Below are 25200 nucleotides of genomic sequence, written 5' to 3' on the forward strand. Positions count from 1 at the left end.
TAACAGTCTTTGTTCATTGTATCTATCCAAGATCAGAAGTGCCAGGATGTATCACACTTTATAGAGTAGAACTTGCTATGTGCTGGGAACGATTCAGGACAGTCATGGATAATGTTCTGGGAAACACTGGAAGATGAGAAGTTCCATTTGAATATCATGTCTATTCTCTAACAGCCTGAGGAGAAGTATGTGATTTTGCTAAATTGTATCATTTGCTCCCAAAGTTTTCCTGATTCTGTAGTGCACACAGTTGACTAATCTACAGGAAAATAATGGGGATGAGGTCTAAGGCCATGTGTCTAAGAAAGACAAAGAAATGAGAAATGAAACCACTATGAATAAAGTGGACGGGCAATCAACCTTTCATGACAATGGAGGACTGATTCTTGTGCTAACTTTCTCCAATCAAATGCTCAGACTTTCTGGGCCCATGCAGCATGAGGGAGAGGGCAGAAATAAATATGTCCAGAAAGGATTGAGAGTGCCTATAAATATGAGTTATAAAGTGAGTCACAACTATATGGAATAGCAGAAACAATTTCTACAGAGAACTTACCAAATGTTATCTTCCTAGACCAATGCTTTTAATATGATTTTATAAAACAGTCAGCATGACACACAATCGCAGTCTTTATTCATATCCATTCCAGACTATTTGGTAGTTTAGAGACTATTATTTTGAAAGCATTCTGTTGATCTGACAATGTGTGTCTTCTCTACTCAATAGACTGCAAGTAGATCTAATTATTTCCATTATGTTTAGTGCCGACTGCTGCTGCTTGAAAACATATAGATGTGTATGTGTAGATCTTATGTGATGATATAAAGGTGGGTATGCCCAATGCCTTTCTTTCCTATTTCTAAATGAGTGTTTGTGTCATTTTGGTTTTATAGAAGGATTATAGTGTTGCTTCCTATTTTCTGAATAGTAGAACTCAAAGGAAAACAGATTTATAGCTACTGTCTCGAAAATACTTAGATAAGGAGAGCATTAAGTAATTCTTGCTTAAAATAAGAGTTGTAGATAGAAGAATCATTTTTCCTTTAATAGAGGATTTTCCCCAAAGCAAGATAAACAACTATACTATGAGAGACTTCCCATATATCCACAGCCAAAAGACTTCTATTCATTACTGTGCAACCACAGTACCTTCTAAGGTGCCCCTTCCACTAATATTTAATTCAAAAACTTCTCTTTCACTCCCCACTTTTGCCCCCTAACACAAAGAAAAATAACAGGTCTCACCCAGTCCTTCCAAGTGCCTTGAGGATTCTTGCGGATGATGGGTTCAAGGCGTTTTAGGAGAGTTTGACAAGCATCCTGGGGATTATTTTTAAGTTAAATATATACTAATAATTTCATATAAATACCAGTTTCAAAACCTCCTTATTTCTATATACTATTTCACATATTTAGTTAAAAAAAAAAAAGACATCACACCGTAAGGAGATATGAAAGCAATTCTCAAGAGATGTGACATGTTAGGTGTTCTTGATGATAGAGCCTTTCTAGGGGACCTCAGAACTCACTCTAAGAGGGGGCCAAAATGATATCACAGTGGGCAGGGCATTTGCCTTGCACATGTCCAACGAGAGTTCTATCCCTGAGCCTGCCAGGAGTGATTTCTGAATGTAGAGCCAGAAGTAACCCCTGAGTGTTGTTGGGTGTGGTCCAGAAAAAAAACAAAAAAGGTTTTTTAAAAAAGTCACTTTAAGAAGTGAACCCTAGGGCCCAGAGAGATAGCACAGCGGTGCTTGCCTTGCAAGCAGCCGATCCAGGACCAAAGGTAGTTGGTTCGAATCCCGGTGTCCCATATGGTCCCCCATGCCTGCCAGGAGCTATTTCTGAGCAGACAGCCAGGAGTAACCCCTGAACACCGCCGGGTGTGGCCCAAAAAATAAAAAAATAAAATAAAAAAAAATAAAAAAGAAGTGAGTTCTAAAGGCCGGTGAGGTGGCGCTAGAGGTAAGGTGTCTACCTTGCAAGTGCTAGCCAAGGAAGGACTGCGATCCCATATGGTCCCCCCAAGCCAGGGGCTATTTCTGAGCGCTTAGCCAGGAGTAACCCCTGAGCATCAAACAGATGTGGCCCGAAAAGCCAAAAAAAGTGGGCCCTAACAGTAGCAAATCACCAGCCACTGTCTGAAAGCTACTTTGCTCAGATTTACTCCATGGAAAGTGGCTTCTGGCAGCATAAAGTCAGAGTAAAAGGTAGAAAAACTGGATTGAAAATCTGGAGACTCAGAAAAGTCAAGGCAAGAAGTTCAAATCTGAACTAGCATGACGGAAGCATGAGTAGGGACTGAAATGGCCTGTGACCAGTGAGAAGTAAGATATGGGAGAGGAAAGACAGAGGCACTTCCACCCCAAGAGAACCCACTGGTTCCACCTGCTGAACTAAAGTGTGGGGAAGGTGCCTTTTTCACCATGAAGGTATAGAAAGGAGGTAACATTAGGATTCATCTTCAGCATCTCCAGAGCTTAGCTCATAGAGTCTCAGAAGCTATTGGTCTTGACAAGCTGAATGATTTGGTGGTGATTTTTACCTTGACTGCTAACCCATTGAAGTCAGCCACCACGGACCCACCGGACACGTTTGCATTCGGGACAGTTTCTGTGCTTGTACCACGCAGGTGGACATTAGACACAGGCATCTTCAGTTCACGACTCACCACCTGTTTTTCAGAGGAGAGTTTCTTTTCACATATTTTGATGAGTCACAGACATGTGCATATTGTCCGCATGGTATCAAATGTAGAAACTATACACAACAGGGACCAGTTGGCAAGAACCAGGGAAGCTTCCAGTCAAAAAGAAGTTCCTCTAGGGCAGGAGCAACAGAGAGTAAGGCATTTGCCTTACATGTAGCCAACCTGGGTTCAATCCCATATGGTCCCCCAAACCTGTCAGGAGTGAATTTGTGAGCACAGAAATTAAAGAACTCCTTTTGGGATCAGAATGATGGCACAGTGGATAGGACATTTGCCTTGCACACGGTCAATGCAGGTTCAATCCCTGGCATCCCACATAGTTCCCTAAGACTGCTAGGAATGATTTCTGACAGAGTCAGGAATAATCCCTGAGCACAGTGGGATGTGGTCCAAAAAACCAAAATCAAAACCAAACAGGAAATAATTTTTTTTCTAAAATCCCTGAAGCAGGGCTTGAGTGGTAGACAGTGGTAGAATGTTTCCCTTGCATGCGGGTGACCCAGGACGGACACAGTTTCGATCCCTGGTAGCCCATATGATTCCCCAAGCAAGGAGCAATTTCTGAGCACAAAGCCAGGAGTAACCCCTCAGTGCCGCCAGATGTGAACCAAAAAATACAAAAAACAAAACAAAACAAACAAACAAACAAAAAACCTCTGGAGCTTCTCTAGGCCCTAAGCCCTAAGTATACTTTCATTTTCTCTGACTTCTCTTTAAGGAACGCATTGGAAGAGGAGATGGGACCCCACATTGAAAAAAAGGTTTTGATCTGCTCTGAAATAGATGCTTCATCCACATGTCTGAAAATGCTCTGGGAAAAGAGCATTTCAAGGACAATGGCCTCAGAAAAGCAGAGTCTCCCTCATAAAGAGAGGGAGCTCTGACTCTAGTTAATACTAGAAGTTATTCTGCAGGCTGCTCTGCTCTTGTTTTGTTTTCATTAAACAGAAGGCAGATTTAGCTAGGGAGAAAACCAATATTACTAACTTCAGCTAATCGAAAATTCTCCTCTTTCCTATAAAGTAGAAAAGATCTTAGCAAAGTCTGCCCATGGCTGGGATACAAACATTGTCTTTCTTAATAATGTTACAGGCTTAGAACATGCAGGTTTCTGAAGCCAAATCAGCACTGGCCCTCCCCCAATTGGAAAAAGGTCTGGCCAGAAAATTCTTATATGATAAATTGTACACAATATATCATATAATTAATACTATTTATGATTGGAACCATTAAATTCAAATAAAATCAGGCATCATCATTTACTTATAAAATGATCTAAAATTATCTTTTTGTTTGTTTGTTTTCTGGGCCACACCCAGTGATGCTCAGAGGTTACTCCTGGCTATGTGCTCAGAAATTACTCCTGGCTTGGGGGACCATATGGGATTGAACTGAGGTCCATCCATGTGCAAGGCAAACACCATACCAATGCGTTATTACTCTGCCTTCATCTAAAATAATTTTAAAAATAATACATAACATGCAACATTAGTTTTCAGCTAGATACTGCCTGGAAAACAAGTTGGAACTGGCATCAAATAAGATGGCCTCTTGCTATTTTTTTCCTGGATTTTTTTGTTTGTTTGTTTTGGGGCCACACCCCAAGGTGCACACCCCAAGGTGCTCAGGGGTTACTAATGGCTCTGTGCTCAGAAATCACCCCTGGCAGACTCAAGGGACCATATGGTCTACTAGGGATTGAACCTGGGTCTGTCCAGATCAGCAGCATGCAAGGCAAACATCCTTCCAATGTGCTATCACTCCAGCCCTGGAATCCATTTTTCAATCATTGACTTGATCACAGGCTTATATGTAGAACTAGTACTGAAGTCTTCCATAATTTTTTTTAACTATTCTTAGGCTTCCACATAACCTCATCCAAAATCATGATTGCAAAGAATTCTTAATGATTTTAGGAAGTCCTCACTCTACATAAGGTGAATGGGGGAAGAAGTATAAAATTATCTAAAGATCATATTAGATCCTGTTGTTTTTGCTTTAAAAAAATAAGATGAAAGCCCCCCAAAATCAATGATTATTTATTTTTCTTAATTTAGAAAACTGAGTTATTATGACTCATAAGATTATGAATGCTAATGCTTTGTGCTTCAACACATATACCACCAGAATGCCAATATCTCTCCGCCATTGTCCTTGGGTACTTTTCATCAGCATCTCCCTTCTGGTTTCTCAGTTTTCAGTTTTGTTCGTCACATCTCACGAATTAAAACAGTGAATACTGGGGCCAGAGTGATAGCACAGCGAGTAGGGTGTCTGTCTTGCATGAAGCTGGCCTGGGTTTAATCCTCAGCATCCCATATGGTCCTCTGAGCACTGCCAGGAATGACCCCTGAGCCAGGAGTAATCCCTAAGCACCTCCAGGTGTGGTCCCAAAACAAAACAAATAAACAAAAACCAGTGAATACTGCTAAGTGGTGAAATTGCAGAGGATCTTAAAAACACTTTTCTTTTTTTTTGTTTTTTGTTTATTTGTTTTTGGGTCACACCCGGCAGTGCTCAGGGATTCCTCCTGGCTCTATGCTCAGAAATCGCTCCTGGCAGGCTTGGGGGACCATATGGGATGTCTGGATTCAAACCACTGACCTTCTGCATGCAAGGCAAATGCCTTACTTCCATGCTATCTTTCCAGCTCCTGAAAAACTGTTTTGCTTCTTCTTCCATAATCTCTACTAATGTTAGCATTAGCAACAGCACATCTTATTAGCCAGCAAAGGTTCATAAAGGTAACTCACTAGTTAATAATATGGCCAAAGAAAAATGTTAAGGGGCCATTCAACTTTCTTTAGCAATAAAACAACCTGAGATTCTTCTGCCACACTCTTTTCGTAGGATCAGGAACAAACAAATGTTTGTTGAGCTAAGTTGTCGAATTAAGCTTCCATTATTTTTTTTGGAACAGAAAATGTACATAGTTTTTCTTTCATAGGTGCCTTTATAAAATCAATAATTAACCCAATTATTTGCATTATTTAAAAATATATATATATATTTAAGCACCATGATTACAAACATGTTTGTAGTTGGGTTTCAGTTATAAAAAAAGAACACCAGTGCAACCTTCCCATCACCTATTATTTGCATTCTTACCTGAATTATTTTAGTGTGGACTCCTTGGCCCATTTCAATCCCTCCATGAGTCACCAATACAGATCCATCAAGATAAATATGAATCAGGGCAGCAGCCTAAGGAAAAAATAAAAAAGAAACAAAAGGTTAATAAAATCTGATATTATTCTAAGGCATGCCAATGAAAATATTTCCACTGGAAATTATCCTCTCTTGTCTTATCTCCTGCTAAAATGTACTTGTCTTGCCTCCCTGAAGGAACTGAGCAGAACAAGGGATCAACATCACCCCACAGAGGCCAGAGTACCTACGAATGGCTCTGAACCTCTGGCAAAATTGAGTACTCTAATGACTTTTTCTTGGGGCCTGAAATGATAGAAGAGCAGGCAGTGTGTTTGCCTTGCACACGACTGACCTGGTTTTGATCACCAAGTACCCTTTGAGTCCCCCAACCTTCCAGAAGTGATTCCTGAGTACAGAGCCAGTGGTGCTCAGGATTCATTCCTGGCTTTGCACTCAGAAATCACTCCTGGTGGGCTCAGGGCATTTGGCAAGTTGAGGTTGAACCTGGGTTGGCAATATGCAAGGCTGTGCTATTGTCATGCCCCCCCCCAAAAAAAAACTTTTAGTAGTGAAAATGGACTCCATTTACAGCAGGAATAAACTAATGATATACTGGGTAATAGGGACATAGGAGCCTTTGAGGAGAAAAAGAAGTATGCTTAACCCTTAAGAAAAGCATCTTTGGGGGCCAGAGTGTTGCACAGTGGGTAGGGCATTTGCCTTGCAAACAGTTGACCCAAGTTCAATCTCTGGCATCCCAGATGATCTCCTGAGCCTTCCAGAGGTAATTTCTGAGCACAGAGCCACAAGTAATTCCAGAGAGCTGCTGGGTATGGCCCAAATACTAAAATAATTTAAAAGAAAAGAAAAGCATCTTGATTTTGATAACCATATGCAAGTGACCTGGGAGTATGCCTGACTGTGTAGAGACAAACAATCACTCCTGGAAACTCCCTATTATTCTCCTGGCTATTTATTCACAAATAATAATGTGAAGGAACAGCATCCTTGACAGAGAACAGAGCTGGCAGTCTCAGGATTGTACATCATTTGCCTAGTAAGGCTAGTTACAATGGTTCCATCCTAAGGCAGTATCTTTGCTAGAATCTGAGTACCTTGGACAGAAGAATCATGTCCTAAAACAGCCACTGGAAAGCAATACAGTGTCTCACATATAGTAAGTGCATAATTAACACCTAATAAATGAATGTGCAATATCTTAGCCATTTGATCTACTGCTTAAACTGGAAGATTCTGCATTTGGCCTCCTTTGAGCTGCAAGCACTGCAGAAGTTTCTTGTGGGTGAAATTTGTAGTGGGTTCAATGTGATTGAGCCACAATTAGAGCACATTATGTGACCCTGCAGTATGTGAGCATGTCTAGGGCAGTGTTTCTATCCGACTTAGCTGATAAATTGGTTCCATGTGTGCCGCATACTTCTCGAGCCATTTCAAGTGTCAAATTTGGTTCCATTAAGTGGCACCACCAGATGGTTTATTGTTAGAGCCACAAAAGATAATTTCACAAATTCATCTACAGCATGGGTCCAACTGAATCATAGGAACAGATGTTTCTTTGAGAGAAACTGGGAGCTTAATCTAGGAGATGTAAATCTTTTTTTTGTTTGTTTGTTTTTTTGGGCCACACCCATTTGATGCTCAGGGGTTACTCCTGGCTAAGTGCTCAGAAATTACCCCTGACTTGGGGGAACCATATGGGACGCCGGGGGATCGAGCCGCTTCCTTCCTTGGCTAGCACTTGCAAGGCAGACACCTTACCTCTAGCGCCACCTCACTGGCCCCAGAGATGTAAATCTTTTTTTGTTTGTTTGTTTTTTGGGCCACACCCAGCGTTGCTCAGGGATTACTCCTAGCTGTTTGCTCAGAAATAGCTCCTGGCAGGCACGGGGGACCATATGGGACACCGGGATTCAAACCAACCACCTTTGGTCCTGGATCGGCTGCTTGCAAGGCAAACGCCATCTCTGTGCCATCTCTCCGGGCCCTGAGATGTAAATCTTGAGGCAAAGACTACTGACATTGGTGAGAAGTCTGCCTTAAGGTCCACAAATTGCCACTATAATTCAGTTCCGCAAACACTTGTGCTCCTATTCTTGTGCCAGAGTAAGGCAAAAGTCAATGAAATACTTTGTCCCCTACAGTGTCCTCAGTCTAGAATTAGGGGGACATGGGGAAGGTATGACTGACCCTCATTTGTCAGGAGCACAGAGATACTTTTGCTCAAGGAGGCAGCATAATGAAGAAAGGCACCGCCAGAGAGTCCTGAAGTCTGATCCATATTCTGCCATACAAACCAGCAGGAGGTCCTTGGGCAAGTCAATGAACCTCAAGATGACCATCATCTTAGAATGGGGGAAATGCAAATTAAAACCATGGTTTCATCTTCCACTTGTGAGAATGGCTGTCAGTTAAAAGAGAGGCATCTAGTAATGAGAGGACCAAGAGAGAGAGGCAACCCTTGGTAACTGTTAGGAACATAAATTGGTGTAATAGCTATGGAAATATGGCGAACTCTCTCAAAAATAAAAACAAGAGCCAGAGAGACAGGACAGCCAATAGGGCATTTGCCTGGGTTCAATTTTCAGTATTCTGTATAGTCCCCAGGAGTGATTCCTGATTATACTCAGGAGTAATTCCTGAGTATAGAGTTTGATAGAATACTAAGCAGCTGTTAGAAAAAAAAAGTCATGATTCTGACTACCTTCTCAATTCTCCTGTGGCCTGCTCCTTGGTCACCCCCATCCCCGCCCCCATCATTCCCTAAGGGGTGCTTCTTCAAAGATAAAGGAAGAGAGAGAGAAGAGAGAAAGAGAGAGAGAAGAGAGGAAGAGAGAGAGAGAAGAGAGGAAGAGAGGGAAGAGAGAAAAGAGAGAAAAGAGGAAGAGAGAGGAGAGAGAGGAGAGAGAGAGGAGCGGAGAGAGAGAGGAGAGGAGAGAGAGAGAGGAGCGGAGAGGGAGAGGAGAGAGAGAAGAGAGAGAGAGAAGAGAGAGAGGGAAGAGAGAGAAAAGAGAGAAGAGGAAGAGAGAGAGGAGAGAGAGGAGAGAGAGGAGCGGAGAGAGAGAGGAGAGGAGAGGAGAGGAGAGAGAGAGGGGGGAGAGAGAGAGAGGGGAGAGAGAGAGAAGAGAGAGAGAGGGAAGAGAGAGAGAGGGAAGAGAGAGAAAAGAGGAAGAGAGAGGAGAGAGAGGAGAGAGAGAGGAGCGGAGAGAGAGAGGAGAGGAGAGGAGAGGAGAGAGAGAGGGGAGAGAGAGAGAGGGGAGAGAGAGAGAGAAGAGAGAGAGAGGGAAGAGAGAGAAAAGAGGAAGAGAGAGAAAAGAGGAAGAGAGAGAGAGGAGAGAGAGGAGAGAGGAGCGGAGAAGAGAGAGAGAGGGAAGAGAGAGAAAAGAGGAAGAGAGAGAGAAAGAGAGAGAGAGAGAGAGAGAGAGAGATACTCCTCCCACCTCTGGTCCCCACCCCCACCCCACCCCTCCCATCATCCCTTGGGAGTGCTTCTTCAGAGAGGTGAACTGTCCCGCTCACAAAGGATGGAGCCAGAGGAGCTCAGCTGCTCCGATTCTGCGGCCACGCACATCTTCTAGCCAATGAACCATAACCATAATATGTAGAAAAAAACTACACTACAACCCTGGTAATAGGGAAACAACACAGGCCAACACCAAGCATAAAGAATAAAGTTGGTAGCCCTGATGACCCGAAAACAGCCAATACCTAGTTAGCCTCTCAGATAAGGAATTTGGAGAAGAAATATGGAAGATGTTCATAGAAGTCAAAGAAAGCATAGATTGAATGGAACACAATTAAGAATCAAGAGGATATGAAGATAGAAATCAGAAAACTCCAAACTGAAATAACAGGTTTGAAAAACTCAGTTGACAAAATAAAAACCTCAGTGAAAAGCCTCTCCAACAGGGTAACAGCAGCTGAGGACAGAACCAGTGAGCTGGAAGATGAGATGCATAACAACTCTATACAGCAGAAGAGATTGGAAAAGTCTTAAAGCAAATGATCAAACAATGGAAAAATTACTCAAAGAATGTGAACAGAGGAAAATGAAGTCATGAAATTTTCCTATACATGAATAGACATGGAGACCATTGTGCTGACTGAGATGAGTTAGAGGCAAAGAGATAGACACAGAATAGTCTCATTCATCTCTGGGATTTAAGAAAAATAAAAGATAGTATGGTAATAATAACCAGAGACAATAGAGATGGGGGCCACAAGGACCAGCTCATGATGAAGCTTACCACAAAAAGTGGTGAGTGCAGTTAGAGAAATAACTACACTAACAACTACTATGACTATAACAGTGAGAGAGAGAAATAGCGTGCTTATCCTGAAGACAGGCAGGGGGTGGGGGAGGAGGAATATGGAGAACATTGGTGGCAGGAAAGATACACTGTTGAAGGACAGTGTATATTTTATGACTGAAACCCAACTAAGACATTTTTGTAACTAGGGTGCTTAAATGATACCAGGTAGGCCCCCAAAAGCAAATAAATAAAGAAAGGGAATGTTTTTTACTAACACCTCAAGATTGCTTGATCAAGCGATCATGTTATTATTATATGGTTAATCTACTTAATAAAAAATTTCTCAGCCCCTTCAATTGATCATTTTGGAGAACTGACCTGACCAGCAGCCAGAGTTAAGACGCCAATAGGGTACTTGAGGGGCACCATGGCCAGCCCTCTCTTCTTCCAGTAGTTCTCCGAGTTGAATTTCTCCACAGCATCTTTCCTCAGGGAGTATGAAGACATGGTCATACATTCCTCCCAACATTGTAGGAGGTTCTTGGCATCAATCTCTTGTCTGTAGGGTGTCTCATCAATTTCCTTGTACATATTTATCTTTCGGATCTATAAAAGCAAAGTTAAGTTTGCAGTGGGCATACCTAGTTGACATAGTTATTCCACCCATGGTCCTGCTAGTCAAATGGTCTTATCTTTTAAGGCCCAGATTGGATCTTACAACTTCTGGAAGCTAGTACATCATGCTGTCTTCCTCCTCTACTGAGTTTCTGTCTGTCAAAAACAACAGCAGTTATATTCTGTCTTTGGTTGTGTTAGTTTTCAAAGGAAGGAAATTGTTCCCTATATGCCTTAATAAGAATCAATCCAGTCCACAAACACTATAGGCACTTAATTCTAGGTTCATTTATTTACATCTATTAAGCAGTGGCCCTAAATTTCATTTCCATGTTACATTTAGGTGCTGTGGCAAGACCTCTCACTTCCAAATGGGAAATAACAAAAATTCATATAAGTTTAGTCAATAGTTAAGGTAAAGAACAAAGCAAAGTATTTTAACCCAGGTTAAACCATTAAGCATTTTATGAATCCCTACAATGGCAAATGCCCCATGAGAACAAATGTCAAGTCTTTGCATTTTCAGGTGAAAAGATTCTCAACAGTTGTGGCCAGCTACAAACCTTCCCAAGTTGTTAAGGACTGTGATAGAAATGAACTTTTCTATCATCCTAAAATTGTTAAATGATTTGGGCCATCCTGCATAGGACAGTGTTTAAAAGGTGGCTGCTGTCTCTTCCAACTGCCCTTTGGAGTTGGATTTCCTTCCTCTTGCTACCAAATGCAACTAGCATATATGGAAGTGTGGTCCGGTGAGATGGCCATGAAAAAGTACAACATGTAATTATAAGGCTAAAGAAAATGGATTCTTCTAGAACAGAATTCAATATTGTGGAGAAAGTAGGCATATTATAGGGGTTGAGTTTGTTCCTTCCTTGATCCCCCTTCTCTCTTTCCTTCCTTCTCTCCTCCCTCCCTCCCGCCCTCCTCCCTCCCTCCCTCCTTCTTCCTCCCTTCCTCCCTCCCTCTTCCTCCCTCCCTCCCTCCCTCCCTCACTCCTTCCCTCCCTCCCTCCCTCCTTCTTCCTCCCTCCCTCCCTCCCTCCCTCCCTCTCCCTCCCTCTCCCTCCCTCCCTCCCTCCCTCCCTCCCTTCCTCCCTTCCTTCCTTCCTTCCTTCCTTCCTTCCTCCCTCCCTCCCTCCCTCCTTCTTCCTCCCTTCCTCCCTCCCTCTTCCTCCCTCCCTCCCTCCCTCCCTCACTCCTTCCCTCCCTCCCTCCCTCCTTCTTCCTCCCTCCCTCCCTCCCTCCCTCTCCCTCCCTCTCCCTCCCTCCCTCCCTCCCTCCCTCCCTCCCTCCCTCCCTCCCTCCCTTCCTTCCTTCCTTCCTTCCTTCCTTCCTTGTTTTTGAGACACACCTGGTGATGCTCATGAATTATTCCTGGTTCCACACTCAGAAATCACTCTTCCCAGGCATGAGGCCAGGGATTGACCTAGGTTGTCCTCATGCACGGCAACTGCCTTACCCACTATAGTATCTCTCTAGACCCTTGAGTCCTTCTAAATTTTTCTAAGGACTCAAGAAGTATGGGCATCAGGAGCAACAGGGAATGCTGCATAAGGTGTCAGATGAGAGTCAGTTGGAGTTTCCACCCTCTCTCTCTCTCTCTCTCTCTAGGAACATGGATTTCTGGTGAGGCTGACAGCCAGGTAGTCCATGGGCTAGTTCATACTAAAAAGTGGCTCCCATCTAACCAGGAGAAGCCAGAGAGAGTTTTCTTGGAGAAGTCACAAAGGAGATAGTGTCTGTGTTCTCAGATCCCTTCCTTTCTCTGTTTAACCTCACTGCAGAAGACAGGAAGATTGAGTGAGCAAGCACCATGTCCCTCCAACTCTACGCCAAAGTTCTAGGTAGAAGAGACCCCAGGAAAGGTACAGAGCTGGTTAAAGAGTGAAGAGGCTAAAAGGACCAAAAATGCATGTCAGCATTCTAGGATGTTAAGAAGGCAGAAAAAAGGTAAGTTTCCCAGAGCTGTTTAGTCACTGTTCTACCCATCACCAATGGAAATGATTCCCTAAAGAAGTTAAGATCCACTATTCACTCAGCCTAACCTAATAACCTCTTATTCTCCAGTTGAATAAAATCTACAGGAAACCACAGATCAATAAATAACTTTAGAGTCTTTGCTTATTATTAACTAGGCAACTGGCTTGCTCAGGAAAATCATTTTGCCTTTGGAATTTTAAATTCCTCAACATGAATGATCTCCCTTGATAGTCCTCATCTTTGAAATTCAAGCTCATTTTCCCTGGACCCATGTTACCTTCTCAGGGGGCAGACCACATTTGACCGCAACTTCCGTGATACAGGCTTCAGTGATAAGCCCAGCCTGTGGAAAACCAAAGCCACGCAAAGCCGTGTTGGAGGGAAGGTGAGTCTTGCAGGCCCACACACGGCAGCGCAGATTGGGGAACTTGTAAGCATTGTCCATTTTCAGGAGCCCAATTTCTGCCACCTGGGGAAAGAAATCCAGAGTTTCTGAGATGAGACACTGACCCTTTATTTTTCTCTTTATTTGTCATGAGGGTTTCTCCTGAGGGTGTTCCTAATCTATAGGACCCCCAAGTTGATTCTGGAAGTGGAAGTGACTATGTAAAATAAGGGTTTGAAGCCAAAGCGTCACACATGCAAGGCCTAGAGACACCTGTCCTTTTGTGCCTCTTCACCATCCTAAGACCTCAGGCTTCAGGCTCCAAAAGGTCCAAGCTCCAAAGGAGTAAAGCCTCAGTGGCATATCAAACATGCTAAAATCAAGCTATGTTTCAAATTCAATGTACTTTCTATAAAATAAATAGAAAATATTCAAATAATTTTTCTTTGGAAAGCATTCTTTTTATTTTTTTTTTGAGCTAATCAAATTTTTTCAAAATATTTCCCCAAATCTCTGAAACATACATAGGCCTCAAATACTGGGCCTATTCAGAAAACCAGAAAAAATAATCTCGTGTTTGGTCTTTGTTTTTGTTTGTGTTTGGCCATTGATTTTGTTTGTTTGTTTGTTTTGGTTCTGAAGATGGACAGTAGCTGTGCCAAAGAAGTTGCGAAACATTTTACCATGTCTAAGATAGCCCCCTAAGAGAGGATTATCTGGTTCAAAAGCACTAGTAGGGCTGAGATTGAGTTCTAAAGCACATCTTGGGAAAAGGCTTTGAAGTATGAGAAACATGAAAGACCCAAATACACCCGGGCAATGTTACTGGGCTCCCTCTGGGGGCTCCAGGAAGTGGCATGTGGCACTTTCTGCAATGAGAGTTTGTATCCTCCAATAGCTGAATATTATGTAACTAATAAATTATTTGAACTGAATCACTTTATGTAACATGTTTCAGACTGCTAACTTATTCTTTAAAACACTTACAAATAAGGACTCGTCCAGGGAGGCACCACCATTGCAATAATGCTGCATATCCAGCGCCACAATTCTGCCGTCCTTCATGAATCCCACCTGGAGAAAGACAACTGACCTTTGATACTGATACTGAGAGCCAAATTCTCTAGAGTTTGTAACTCGTGAATGCTTACACATATATGGAAAGTCTTGTGGCATTACATGTGGCAAATAATTTCTTGGGCATACCCTCAAAACACACAGAGACAACAATAGACAAAAATAGATACATCCATCCAATTTACACAAAAGTATAAAAATTTTAATGTTAAAGATCAGCAGTTTTTAACTATTCCAGAAAACAGAAGAAAATATTGGCAAATTATATATCTGGTAAGGAGTCAATATCCTTGATGTATGGCTATAGGACTCTTGACAAGAGAGGAACAACAAAGCAACCTAATTCAAAAGTGAAGAACTGGAAAGTACATTTCTCAAATAAACCCCATATGAAACATGTCCAATAAGCATATGCAAAAAAGTTCAATGTCTTCATCACATCAAAACTAAGGACAATGAGCTGAAGCCATAGTATTGCAGGTAAGGCATTTGCCTTGCACATGGCTAACCCTGGTTCAATCCCTTAATGGCCCCCTGAGTACCGTTAGCAGTAACTCTAGATCACAGAGATGAACTAAGGCCTGAGTACCGCTAGGTGTGGCACCAAAACAAAAAAAAAATATAAGCTACCACATGACATTCACTAAAGGGGTTGCTATTAAATATATTGGTGGATATAGAGAAACTGGAAACCTGCAATAAATTTTTACTATGAAAATAGTTCTAGAAATTTCTGAAACATAACTCTCCCAAAACAAGCTTGTTATATTGGGGGGAAAAAAGGGATGTGTTGGCAGATAATGAGAATTATTCTACCTTTTAACTTCTTATAAGGATAGAAGGGTTAGAAGATGGACTTTCATGGACATAAACATTAACATGTGTGTAGTTCTTCATTTTGTAACAGGGAGTACCAACTTTTGTATTTTCCCACTAATTACTATCTTTAAGTACCACAGGAATGTTCCTTGAACCAGCCAGCTGAACAGCCAAGAAATAGAAAGAAAAACAAAAGTACTATTTATTATTGTCTTGCTTTTTGTTACTGTCTGTAAGAGAGTGGCTACGTGTTTTGACAATGAAACCCCCACTTCCTTCTTCCTCTGCTCACTTTGTACTTTCCATAGTAAGGGTGACGGCCTCCTGTTATCAACATGTCTTCTCCTCTTTCCAGAACACAGCGTACGGCACAGCCATGCCTAAAGGAGAGAACAAAAGAAAGAAAAGGCAAGAGAGGAAAAGTCTGATATCAGGAAGCTATAAGATTGGGCTCATGGTACAGTGCTAAGAGCTAGAATGCTACTCACCATGACAATGACAATGACAATGACATAACCAGACATGCCCTAGGTATGAGAATCTTAGGCATCCACACTGACTCCCCTCTCTTTGCTTCAGGGTGCCATATTGATACCTTCTTCTTAAGGGAAGATTGAATGCCAAGGAGTCAAAGATATTTTTTGGGGGATATTTTCACTGAGATAATCACATCTGCTTTAGGAACACTATCCCTATGACATGACACAAAACAAGTGACAAACAGAGGCACTCAGCTGTTTGAGTGTGCTACAAGAGCTGGAATTGGATCTTTTTTGCTTATGATTTCTAGGGGAAATGACCAATAATACTTATTAAAAGTCATTGTGCTTCTTAGAGGTGTCTACTTCAAAGGCAATTTCCTATGGTAGTTTTGAGGTGCTAAAAACTGAGGCAATATAAACTAAGGTAAGTAAAATGTGTGTTTTAATTATCTATGTATGAATACATAGATATGTATACAGATGGGTGTGAATTTTTTGTTTTTGAGCCACACTGGCAGTGCTTAGGACTTATTCCTGGCTCTGTATTCAGGGATCACTCCTGGTAGGTATGGGGGACTGTATGGGATGCCAGAGATTGAACTTGAATCAGCCATATGCAAGACAAGACTACTACTCACTGTACTATTGCTCAGGCCCCGTGAATTTTCTTTCAAAGATGGAATTGATTTGTATATACATATAGAAACTAAAAAAAATGCCATCCATATTTGGACTAGTTTCTATCTGCACTATAAGCATTCTAGTGGTGTGTTTGTGTGTATGTGGTTTCATTCTTTTAGTAACTGAAGTTATGACAAGCTCTTACTACCTACCTGCATTGCACACTAAATGTAATTTTAATAATATTAACCTAAATTCTTTCTCATTAACTCAAATTTCCCAATTGAGAAGTTTAGCACAACTTCATTTTATATTTTTGGCCTATTTTGCAGATTTTCTCCACTTACTTGTTTGCAGCAAATGCAGTGATGGCTGCCATGATGCCAGTCTTGATAACCTTCCCGCCAAAGGCTCCACCAACGCGCTTTACATGGCACATAACCTTGTTGGCCGGGAGTTTCAAGGTTGAGGCAACTATGTCCTGTGAATGACAACAGTTCTTGTTTATCAGATCAGTCTGTTACTTCTCCGACGTTCTGATGCCGTTATACCATTCATTAGATTAAAAATCCCATGGTTATGTCAAAGAGTGGAACTAGAATATTGGAGAACAATAAGGTATTGAGGTATCAGTGACTAAAAGGTAGTTTGGTTATTGTGATATTACTAAAACTTTAAGTATTGATATCAATGATACAGTTTTGTACCAATATAATAGTAAAAAATTTTCCCCATGAACTTCCTGCAAAGTAGTTTTTTATATGAATCTCAAGGCAGCGTAGGTCCCAAAGACCTCAGGTTGACTCTTCCCAAGCAATCCACAAACTCTCCTCCTTTCACATACTGGCTGGATTATTCTGAACTTGGCAAAAGTGTCTTCCTGGATGTAAGTCCTTCTTCTTGCCACCCTAATTTTTAGAAGCTTTTTAGCTCTAACAACTCATTTTTGTAGGTGCAGAGCCTGACAGGAATAAAGTTGATAAATCAGTTCTGTCTATGGTCTAACAGACCATGGAATGGGACTTGTGTACATTACTTCTAAAAAATTCCTTTCTTCCCATTTCTACATGCCTCATTGCTATGGAAATGACTGACTCATTAAGACTTTCTGAATAAAGTTTTTTCCCTTACTTTCACATTGATGCTTAAACTAGCCCCTCCAAATGCATCTTTCATTCTAGGTTGCATGATCTTTAGCCATTTTCCATCCTTACATGAAGGCTGTCTAATATACAGAACATAGGCAATAAAACTGGTTACATATGGTAGGAGTAAATGAACAAGTGAATAAATGAATGAATGAGCATATTTAATATTGGTGCAAAATTGCCTAGAAATTGCCTCTCCTAAATGTCTAAAGTAGTTTTCAAACTTATTTGGATAACTTGCCCCTTTTTCACAAAAAAAGAAATTATTTAGTAACCCTTTGGAAATCTAACTTTATCAAATTATCAAATAAAAGATACCCCCTAATCATATCAGAGGATACTACTCTCCCCACCCGGGATCATCCCAGAAGCTCCCCCCAGTGAATAATATTATTAAGGGAATATTAGATGAATATATTTCACCTCAGGGAAACATAAGTGAAGGCAAACTTAATTCTCAGTATAAATAAAAAGTTGAGGCTTGGTTTTCATGGGCCTTCCAATATAATTTCAGCCATCCATAAACTAGTCCTACTGTTAACTTCTGCCACTTATATTCAGTTGAATCTTTAGTTAATTTACTAATGGCTTAATTATTTCCAAACCTGCTTTCTAGCTGCTTTTTGTAAATGATAAACAATGTAAAATGGACTGTTTTTATTTTTATTTTTTGGTTTGGGACCACACCCAGTGATGCTCAGGGGTTACTCCTGGCTATGCACTCAGAAATCACTCCTGGCTGGGAGGACTATATGAAACACTGGGGGATCGAACCGTGGTTCATCCTAGGCTAGCGCGGGCAAGGTAGATGCCTTACTGCTTGTGCCACTGCTCTGTTTTTATTTTTATGTATTTATTCCAAACAGTACCAAGAGTGGTCCTTTGAAAAAAACCCACTTAATCTGCAATTATTTGCTTGTTTTTTCTCTTTACTGCTCAGCAGTACTTGAGTACTTCTCCCAACTCTGTGTTCAGAGTAGCTCTTGGCAGTGCTGGGAATCCTGTATGGAAAATTCTCTTAACCTATTGGGCAATCTCTCCAGCTCTCTATAATTAGTGTTAAAGATTCTGAACCACAAACAGAATGTCCCGACTTTCTAAACATTCTATTTGCTTATCTATTGACTTATTTTAACCAAGGACAGGATGAGGTAAGGAGAAACAGAGTTAGTATTGGGCTGCAAGTAGTCTGGATACCAGGGTTTGAACCAGGGTTTTAAATAAGCAAAGAAGACACTCTACCATGGAAGAATCTTCCAGTTCCTTATAATACTCTCTAAACATTGAATTTGTCTGAGTTTTAAGCCCCCAAAGGATGTGACGATTAGAATTCTAAGTTCTTAAAGTACATGGAATAAGATTTTTATCTCTGTTTTTAATATATGAGTCATGACCCCTCCACAATAAAGTCTTTACGGTACCTGTATGCCTTTGGGATACTGTGTAGACACATACACATCTACTTCTTGATCCTCCCCTTTAGGAACAACAAGCATGCTTTGGGTTTCCATATAAAAATGTTCTTGACCTCCCATATGTATTTCACCTATTAAGAGGAAAACACACCAGTTAGGGAGAAGCTGTCAGGACAGGTAGCACCCTCAGGCTGGCATCCCATTATTGACAAAGTCCATGGAAGGTAATTCTGCCAGGGTCGGAGATTCCAGGCTGGAAGGTCACAGGCAGTGACACTGAACTGTCATATGCCATATCTATCATTTTGGTTAGTACAATTGGCCACAGAATCCTAGAGGAAGGTCTGAGATTGTCTAGCATCAACATACATGACATATTAAGGTCATGTATATCACTGTGTGGACATGCTTCTCCCTGTCCCACTGTTAAGCAGAGATTACAACCTTATATATCCATATAAAAGAAACATTCGAGACTGAAATAAAGATGAAAAAATTTAAAGACTAAAAGAAAAAAAGATAAAATAGTGAAGGGTTTAGGGAACCAAGAATATAACCAGGTTTTTGTGGTTATTTGCTTCCTTTTCCCTATACTTTGTGTCAGAAAGACATTTTTGTTTGTTTGTTTGTTTGTTTGTTTTTGGGTCACACCCAGCAGCACTCAGGGATTTCTCCTGAGCATAGGCTCAGAAGTCGCTCCTGGCAGGCTCAGGGGACAATAAGGATGCGGGGATTCGAACCACTGACCTTCTGCATGCAAGGCAAATGCCTTATCTCCATGCTACCTCTCCGGCCTCAAAAAGACAATTTTTTAATCCAATAAAAATCTACCTTCTAGCCAAAGGATTGGAGAAAAGGAAACTTAGCTAGACAGAAAACTTTATTTGGGGGTTGGGTGAAAAACTGGAGGTTCTCAGAAGCTACTCCTAAGTCAGTGCATAAGTAATCACTCCTGATGTGCTTGGTGGACAACGTTGTGCTGGGGATCTAACCAGTGTCTCCTGCATGCAGAGCATGTGCTCTTGCCTGTATAGAAAACATTGCCTGTATGAAAAAGCTTTCCTCCACTCCAAGACAGAAGGTTTCTACCTCAAGCCACCTCAAACCAGTCTACCTACAGAAAAAAAGCCTGTAGTCCCATTGTTTAGCTTGGGCTTTGGTCCTTATCAGGAGGTGAAAAGTGTCTCCAGCCCTCTGTGGTAATGTCAATGGAGACCATATGTTGATTCTGGATTCTCTTGTCCTGACAGCAACAACAAGGCTCAATATATTTCCCTCACTAACACAGGATCATAGGAGGCTAGTAAAAAAGACTTAGGGACTAGAATGTGGTAATCAGCCAGGGGTACATGTGGGACCTGAGCTCAAACCCCCATAGTATATGGTCTCTTGAGCAAAACTAGGTGTGACCCCCGAGGCTCCAAAACTATGGGGTTGTCCTGTGGTCCCCAGCATGGTAGGGGACCTTAGCAACTCCACATGCTCAAGCCTGGAATGACTTGTCCTGGTTGACTGAGCACTGCAGGAAGTGTCTTCTGGACTCCTTGAGCACTACTTGAAAGTTTCCTTACACACACACACACACACACACACACACACACACACACACACACACACACATCCCACACACTCACAATGAAAACAAACCTCAAAGTCTTATAATGTCATACCTAAAATGACCATGATGTAGTTTTGGTGGTTTTTTTGGTTTGTTTGTTTTTTGCTCAGAGGTCACTCCTGGCAGGCTCGGGGACCATATGGGATGCTGGGAGTCAAACCGGGGACCTTCCAGCATTGGCCGCATGCAAGGCAAATAACATACCATTATGCTATTGCTCTGGCCCTCTTAAGTATTTTTAAAAAAATGCTCATCATAGCTGGAAACAGCAGGTAGGGCACTTGACTTGCACATGGCTGTCGCGGGTTCAGTTCCCAGCACTCCATATAGTTAGTTCCCCGAGCACCACTGAGTGATCCCTGAGCACAAGACCAGCAGTAAGCATTGAGCACATCAGGATGTAGCCAAAACCACACAAAAAATAAAATATTCATCATACCAAAAAGTCACCTTGAATTAGAAAAGATGATCAATAGACATCAACACAGTGATGACACAGGTATTAGATTATTGATAAAGATGTTAAAATGCTCCAAAGGACATTTACATAAACACCTGAGGTGCATGAGGTAAATATAAAAACTCAGCAGAGAATAAGAATGTAGATATTAGAGAAAGATAAATGTTTAAATTTAAGAAAGACAACAACTAAGACTTAAGAGAAGTTAAGTGGATTAACTAAAAATCTGGTCAGAGAGAACATGAGGATGATCAGTGAACAAACAACAACAACAATAACAAAAAGAACAAAAGAACTTCCTGACTTGCGTATAAGAAAGACTGGGGGAAAAAAATGAGCAGAGCTCTCAAGCCTTTGGAACTGTAATAAAGGACTGAACATTTGTCACTAAAGACAGGAATTTGGAAAAATAAGAGCTTAAATTTGACCAAACCTGACAAAAGACATGCCTCCAAGATTTAAGAAGCTGAGTGAATTCCAAATAGAGAAAATAAATCTAAAGAAATCCAAGCCAAGACATATCACATCAAACTTCTGAAAACTAACAACAAAAAAATCCTAAAAGCAGGGAGATAAAAATACTTGTTTCACCTAATGGGGGAAAATATTTCAAAAGGCAGAGCATTTCTCATCAGAAACCATGAAGGCCAGAGAAACAAGACATCTTTCTTCGTGTGTTAAAAGAACTATCAACTCAGAATTCCATATTCGATGGAAATATCTTTCAAGAATGACAGCAAGAAGGCCTGGGAATATGATTCAGTGGTGCAGCACCTGTCTCAAGAGCAGGAAGTCATAAACTGGGTCCCATTATCACCTAGTGTCATCCTGGTAATATTCTTTTGGTTTTCTGTTTGGGTCACATATCCAGTGGCACTCAGTGGCTACTCCTGGCACTGTGCTCAGAAATCACTCCTGGCAGGCTCTGGGGACCATATGGGTTGCTGGGGATTGAACTGGGTCAGCCATGTGCAAAGCAAATGCCTTACCCACTGTGCTATCATTTCAGTAGCATCCCCAGTAGCATTTTTAAAAACTATTTTAATTGAGTCACTGTGAGATACATAGTTAAAAAGTTGTTGATGGTTGAGTTTTAATCATCAATGTTCCAAAATCCCTTTACCCACTGTTCCCACCATCAATGTTCTCAGTCTTCCCCCTACGCTTTCGTCTCAGGATGCCTCTGGGAATTCATTCATTCTCATTCTCATTTTCATTCTCTCAGTCTCTCTCTCTCTCCTCTCTCCCCACCCTCTCCCTCCCTTCTTTTTTCCTTCTCTCTCTCTCTCTCTCTCTCTCTCTCTCTCTCTCTCTCTCTCTCTCTTTCCTCTTACTTCCCTTTCTGGCACCATAGTTTGCAATACTGTTACTGAAAGGGTATCATGTACATTGCTTTTCTTTTTTTGTGTGATCCTTAGTACCACAACCAAGTATGCAACCCCTGCTGAGCACCACAACCTAGCATGTCACACTGGAACATCACATTGATGACAACAACAATAACAACAACAAAAAGGAAAGATAAAAAACAATAAAAAAAATAAAAACAGTCTTAAATGAAGAAAAATTTCCCTTAAAATGCCATAAACAAGAACCTTTGTCTTTACTTTTTATTATTTTTTCACTTCTCCCTCTCCTTTGAAGAACAAGAGGGCTATAGCAATAGCACAGGGGTAGGTATTTGGCTTGCATGTGGATGACCCAGGACAGACCCAGGTTTGATCCTTGTCATCCCATATGGTCTACTGAGCATGCTAGGAGCGATTTCTGAGCGTAGAGCCAGGAGTAACCCCTGAGTGCTGCCAGGTGTGAACCTCCCCCCAATTATTTTATCCCACTGTGGATTTAGGAGTGATTCCTTTAGACATATTTACATTTTAAATAGAGGCTCTTCAAGACACTGAAAAGCCATTAAGATCTGAAAAGTGGGGACTGAGCAATAGCACAGTAGGGAGGGGCATATACCAATTTGCCTTGCATGTAGGATGACCTGGATCTGATCCCCAGCATCTTCTTTGGTCCTCTGAGCACAGAGCCAAGTAATCCCTGGGTGCTGCAATGTGACCCAAAAACCAATAAAAGAAAAAAAAAAAAAAAAAGGATTTGCAAAGGTCTATCTGACCTGTTCCTAGCGGGGTAGTGTGTGGGGAAAACAATCTTTGTCTCGGGCTCTCTCAATTTCCTGCAAATCTTGCTACAGAGATCACGGTCTATGCTGTCCAGTATAAACTCCATCCTGGGTAGCAGAATTTTAAGTGAGGAAATTTTAAGAGAAGCAGCATAGTAAAGAGAAGTTCATGCAAAATCAGTGTTGGGACACCTAGGTTTCACCTGGGGTCAGTCGCATGCTTGTGTGGCCTCAGAAGACTCATGAGTCTGAACTTTCTTAATGTTATCCAGTGTGATGACAGCAGAAGTTAAAAGGCCTTAACGACAACTTTTTATCAGGTCAAACTTCACCTCACCCCCTTCAACCTTATCTAGTTCTAATACAATGTGATTTACAAGGATACAATGTTATGGTACAATTTATCTTTTAAAATTCATCCTTTATCTTTTTAAGATTCATTTTAAAATTCTTCTTTTAAAATTTTTTAATTCACTCTGAATTTTTAGATCTTTAAAAAATTTATTTTGAGTTTTACAACTTTCAAATTCATGTTAAAACTCACCTTTTACTTTAAAAATTCATTTTCATTGGGGTACTTATTTTTACTAAAAGGCATAAAGCACTATTCAAATGATTACCCCTAGATACGTTTCACAAAACAGTCAGTCACTCTTAATCCAAATGACAATGGCAGAGAAAGAATAAATATTCCTCATACTAGTGAGTCAAGAAGATGAAAATGTAGAAGTTGCATAATGTCTCCTTTTTAAAGTTTTCTGTGTCCGTGATGGGCAGAAGACTGACAACAAGTTAAAGTTTAAGTACAATACAAGTGAAACAAATTCCCTAATGGAATTAAATAATGACATTTAGTTTTCAAGAAAAATACAGCAGTTGAGCTCCCATACAAAAGCAACAGCAACATACACAACAACAAGGACAAAGACAAGACATTATGCCAGACACTATCTTCACTAACCTTGGCATTACCAACATGTTCAGACTCCAGAAAACACTTCCTCCTACCGTAAAGCAAATTTTCCCTTCATGTTTTTGATACATTTTGATACTACTAAAAATTATTTGTGGGCTGAAGTGACAGCATAGAGGGCAGGGTGTTTGCTTTATAACCAACTGACCTGGATTCTATCCCTGGACAGAGAGAGAGAGCTTGGGGAGAGGGGGAGAACCTGCTAGGGGGAAGAGCGATAGAGATAGAGACAGAAAACTTGAGCGGAGAGAGAGAACTTGTGTGTGGGAGGGGAGAGAACATTCAGAGAGAGAGAGAGAGGCTTCCTCCCCACAGACCAGACAGAGAAATGTCACTGTGACCAAGGCTCCGGCTCCCAGAAGTATCCCAGCTTGGAAAGCAGCTGTTGGATGACATGGCCTTGAATAAGACATGCTTGGCAGGCAGGCTTGAGGGCTATTTTCCCTCTCATCACTGTCTTCTTCAGATAGTTTTACCTTCAAGAATTTGATCAGCTGCTTTAAATCCCTCATCAATATTCCCATATTCAAGCTTCTTTTCTTCATCAAAGAAGGAATTGTGTTGAATGGCTTCCTAGGAAGAGAGCAGACTCATGAGATCCAGAGGGAGAGACCCAGGAACCCAGTATAGCTCCTGAGTTTGCAGGATTTCTCCTCATGTCTGGAATCCCACACATGGAATGACACTGAGTTGAACTAAAAATAAGTTAAGTTTGGGGTTATATCAATAGCAAAGTGGGTAGGGCATTTTCCTTGCACATGACAGACCTGGAATTGATCTCCGGCATCCCATATGGTCCCCCAAACCTACCAGAAGCAATTTTTGAGCACAAAGGCAGGAGTAACCTTTCAGGGTGTGACCTGAAAACCGAAAACCAAAAGAAGGGCCAGAAAGATAGTATTGTGGGTAGAGCATTTGCCTCGCACACAGTCAACCCAGGTTCGAACTCCAACCACCAGGGGTAATTCCTGAGTGCAGTGTCAGGAGTAACCCTCTGAGAACAATGAGGGTGTGTCCCCCAGAGAAAAATTAAAGAGGCTTCAGAGAGACTCTCCCACCTCCAGAACAAATGTGCCTGCTGAGTAAAAAGAACTAAAACATGACTGAGGGAAACGTCTCTGACAATGGGCTGGTCCCAGGATGGAACAAATATGAATGTAGAGAATTTATTCCATTGGTTCATTTTATGCACCAGAGCTGTTCTCCACTCACTGGCTGTCTGACTAGGACCTGGCCCTCTTTGGAGTCTTTAATGTAAAAAGATCCTAACTGTGAAAGATTTTTAATCCACTGTGGTAAAAATAAAAATAAAAATTTCTCAAAAAAATGTATGTAACTCAAGGTA

The 25200-nt window shown here is 41.3% G+C and overlaps 2 protein-coding genes across 2 annotated transcripts in view; one reads left to right on the forward strand and one right to left on the reverse strand.

The window, feature by feature from the left end:
- The window catches only part of CLK1 (CDC like kinase 1), a 747223-nt gene that overhangs the window by 438828 nt on the left and 283195 nt on the right, over nucleotides 1-25200 (forward strand). The window lies entirely within an intron of this gene.
- Nucleotides 1-25200, reverse strand: part of AOX1 (aldehyde oxidase 1) — an 85217-nt gene that overhangs the window by 8831 nt on the left and 51186 nt on the right. The window contains exons 21-30 of the mRNA XM_049773332.1: nucleotides 24332-24428; nucleotides 18683-18807; nucleotides 16461-16594; nucleotides 15303-15390; nucleotides 14102-14188; nucleotides 13007-13198; nucleotides 10511-10738; nucleotides 5820-5915; nucleotides 2547-2675; nucleotides 1247-1321 (exon numbers count right to left, since the gene is read on the reverse strand). Coding sequence (XP_049629289.1) covers nucleotides 1247-1321; nucleotides 2547-2675; nucleotides 5820-5915; nucleotides 10511-10738; nucleotides 13007-13198; nucleotides 14102-14188; nucleotides 15303-15390; nucleotides 16461-16594; nucleotides 18683-18807; nucleotides 24332-24428 — 1251 coding nt within the window. The remainder of the gene's footprint in view (nucleotides 1-1246; nucleotides 1322-2546; nucleotides 2676-5819; nucleotides 5916-10510; nucleotides 10739-13006; nucleotides 13199-14101; nucleotides 14189-15302; nucleotides 15391-16460; nucleotides 16595-18682; nucleotides 18808-24331; nucleotides 24429-25200) is intronic.

The sequence above is a fragment of the Suncus etruscus genome, chromosome 5 (genome assembly GCF_024139225.1).
Source record: "Suncus etruscus isolate mSunEtr1 chromosome 5, mSunEtr1.pri.cur, whole genome shotgun sequence".
NCBI lineage: Eukaryota > Metazoa > Chordata > Mammalia > Eulipotyphla > Soricidae > Suncus > Suncus etruscus.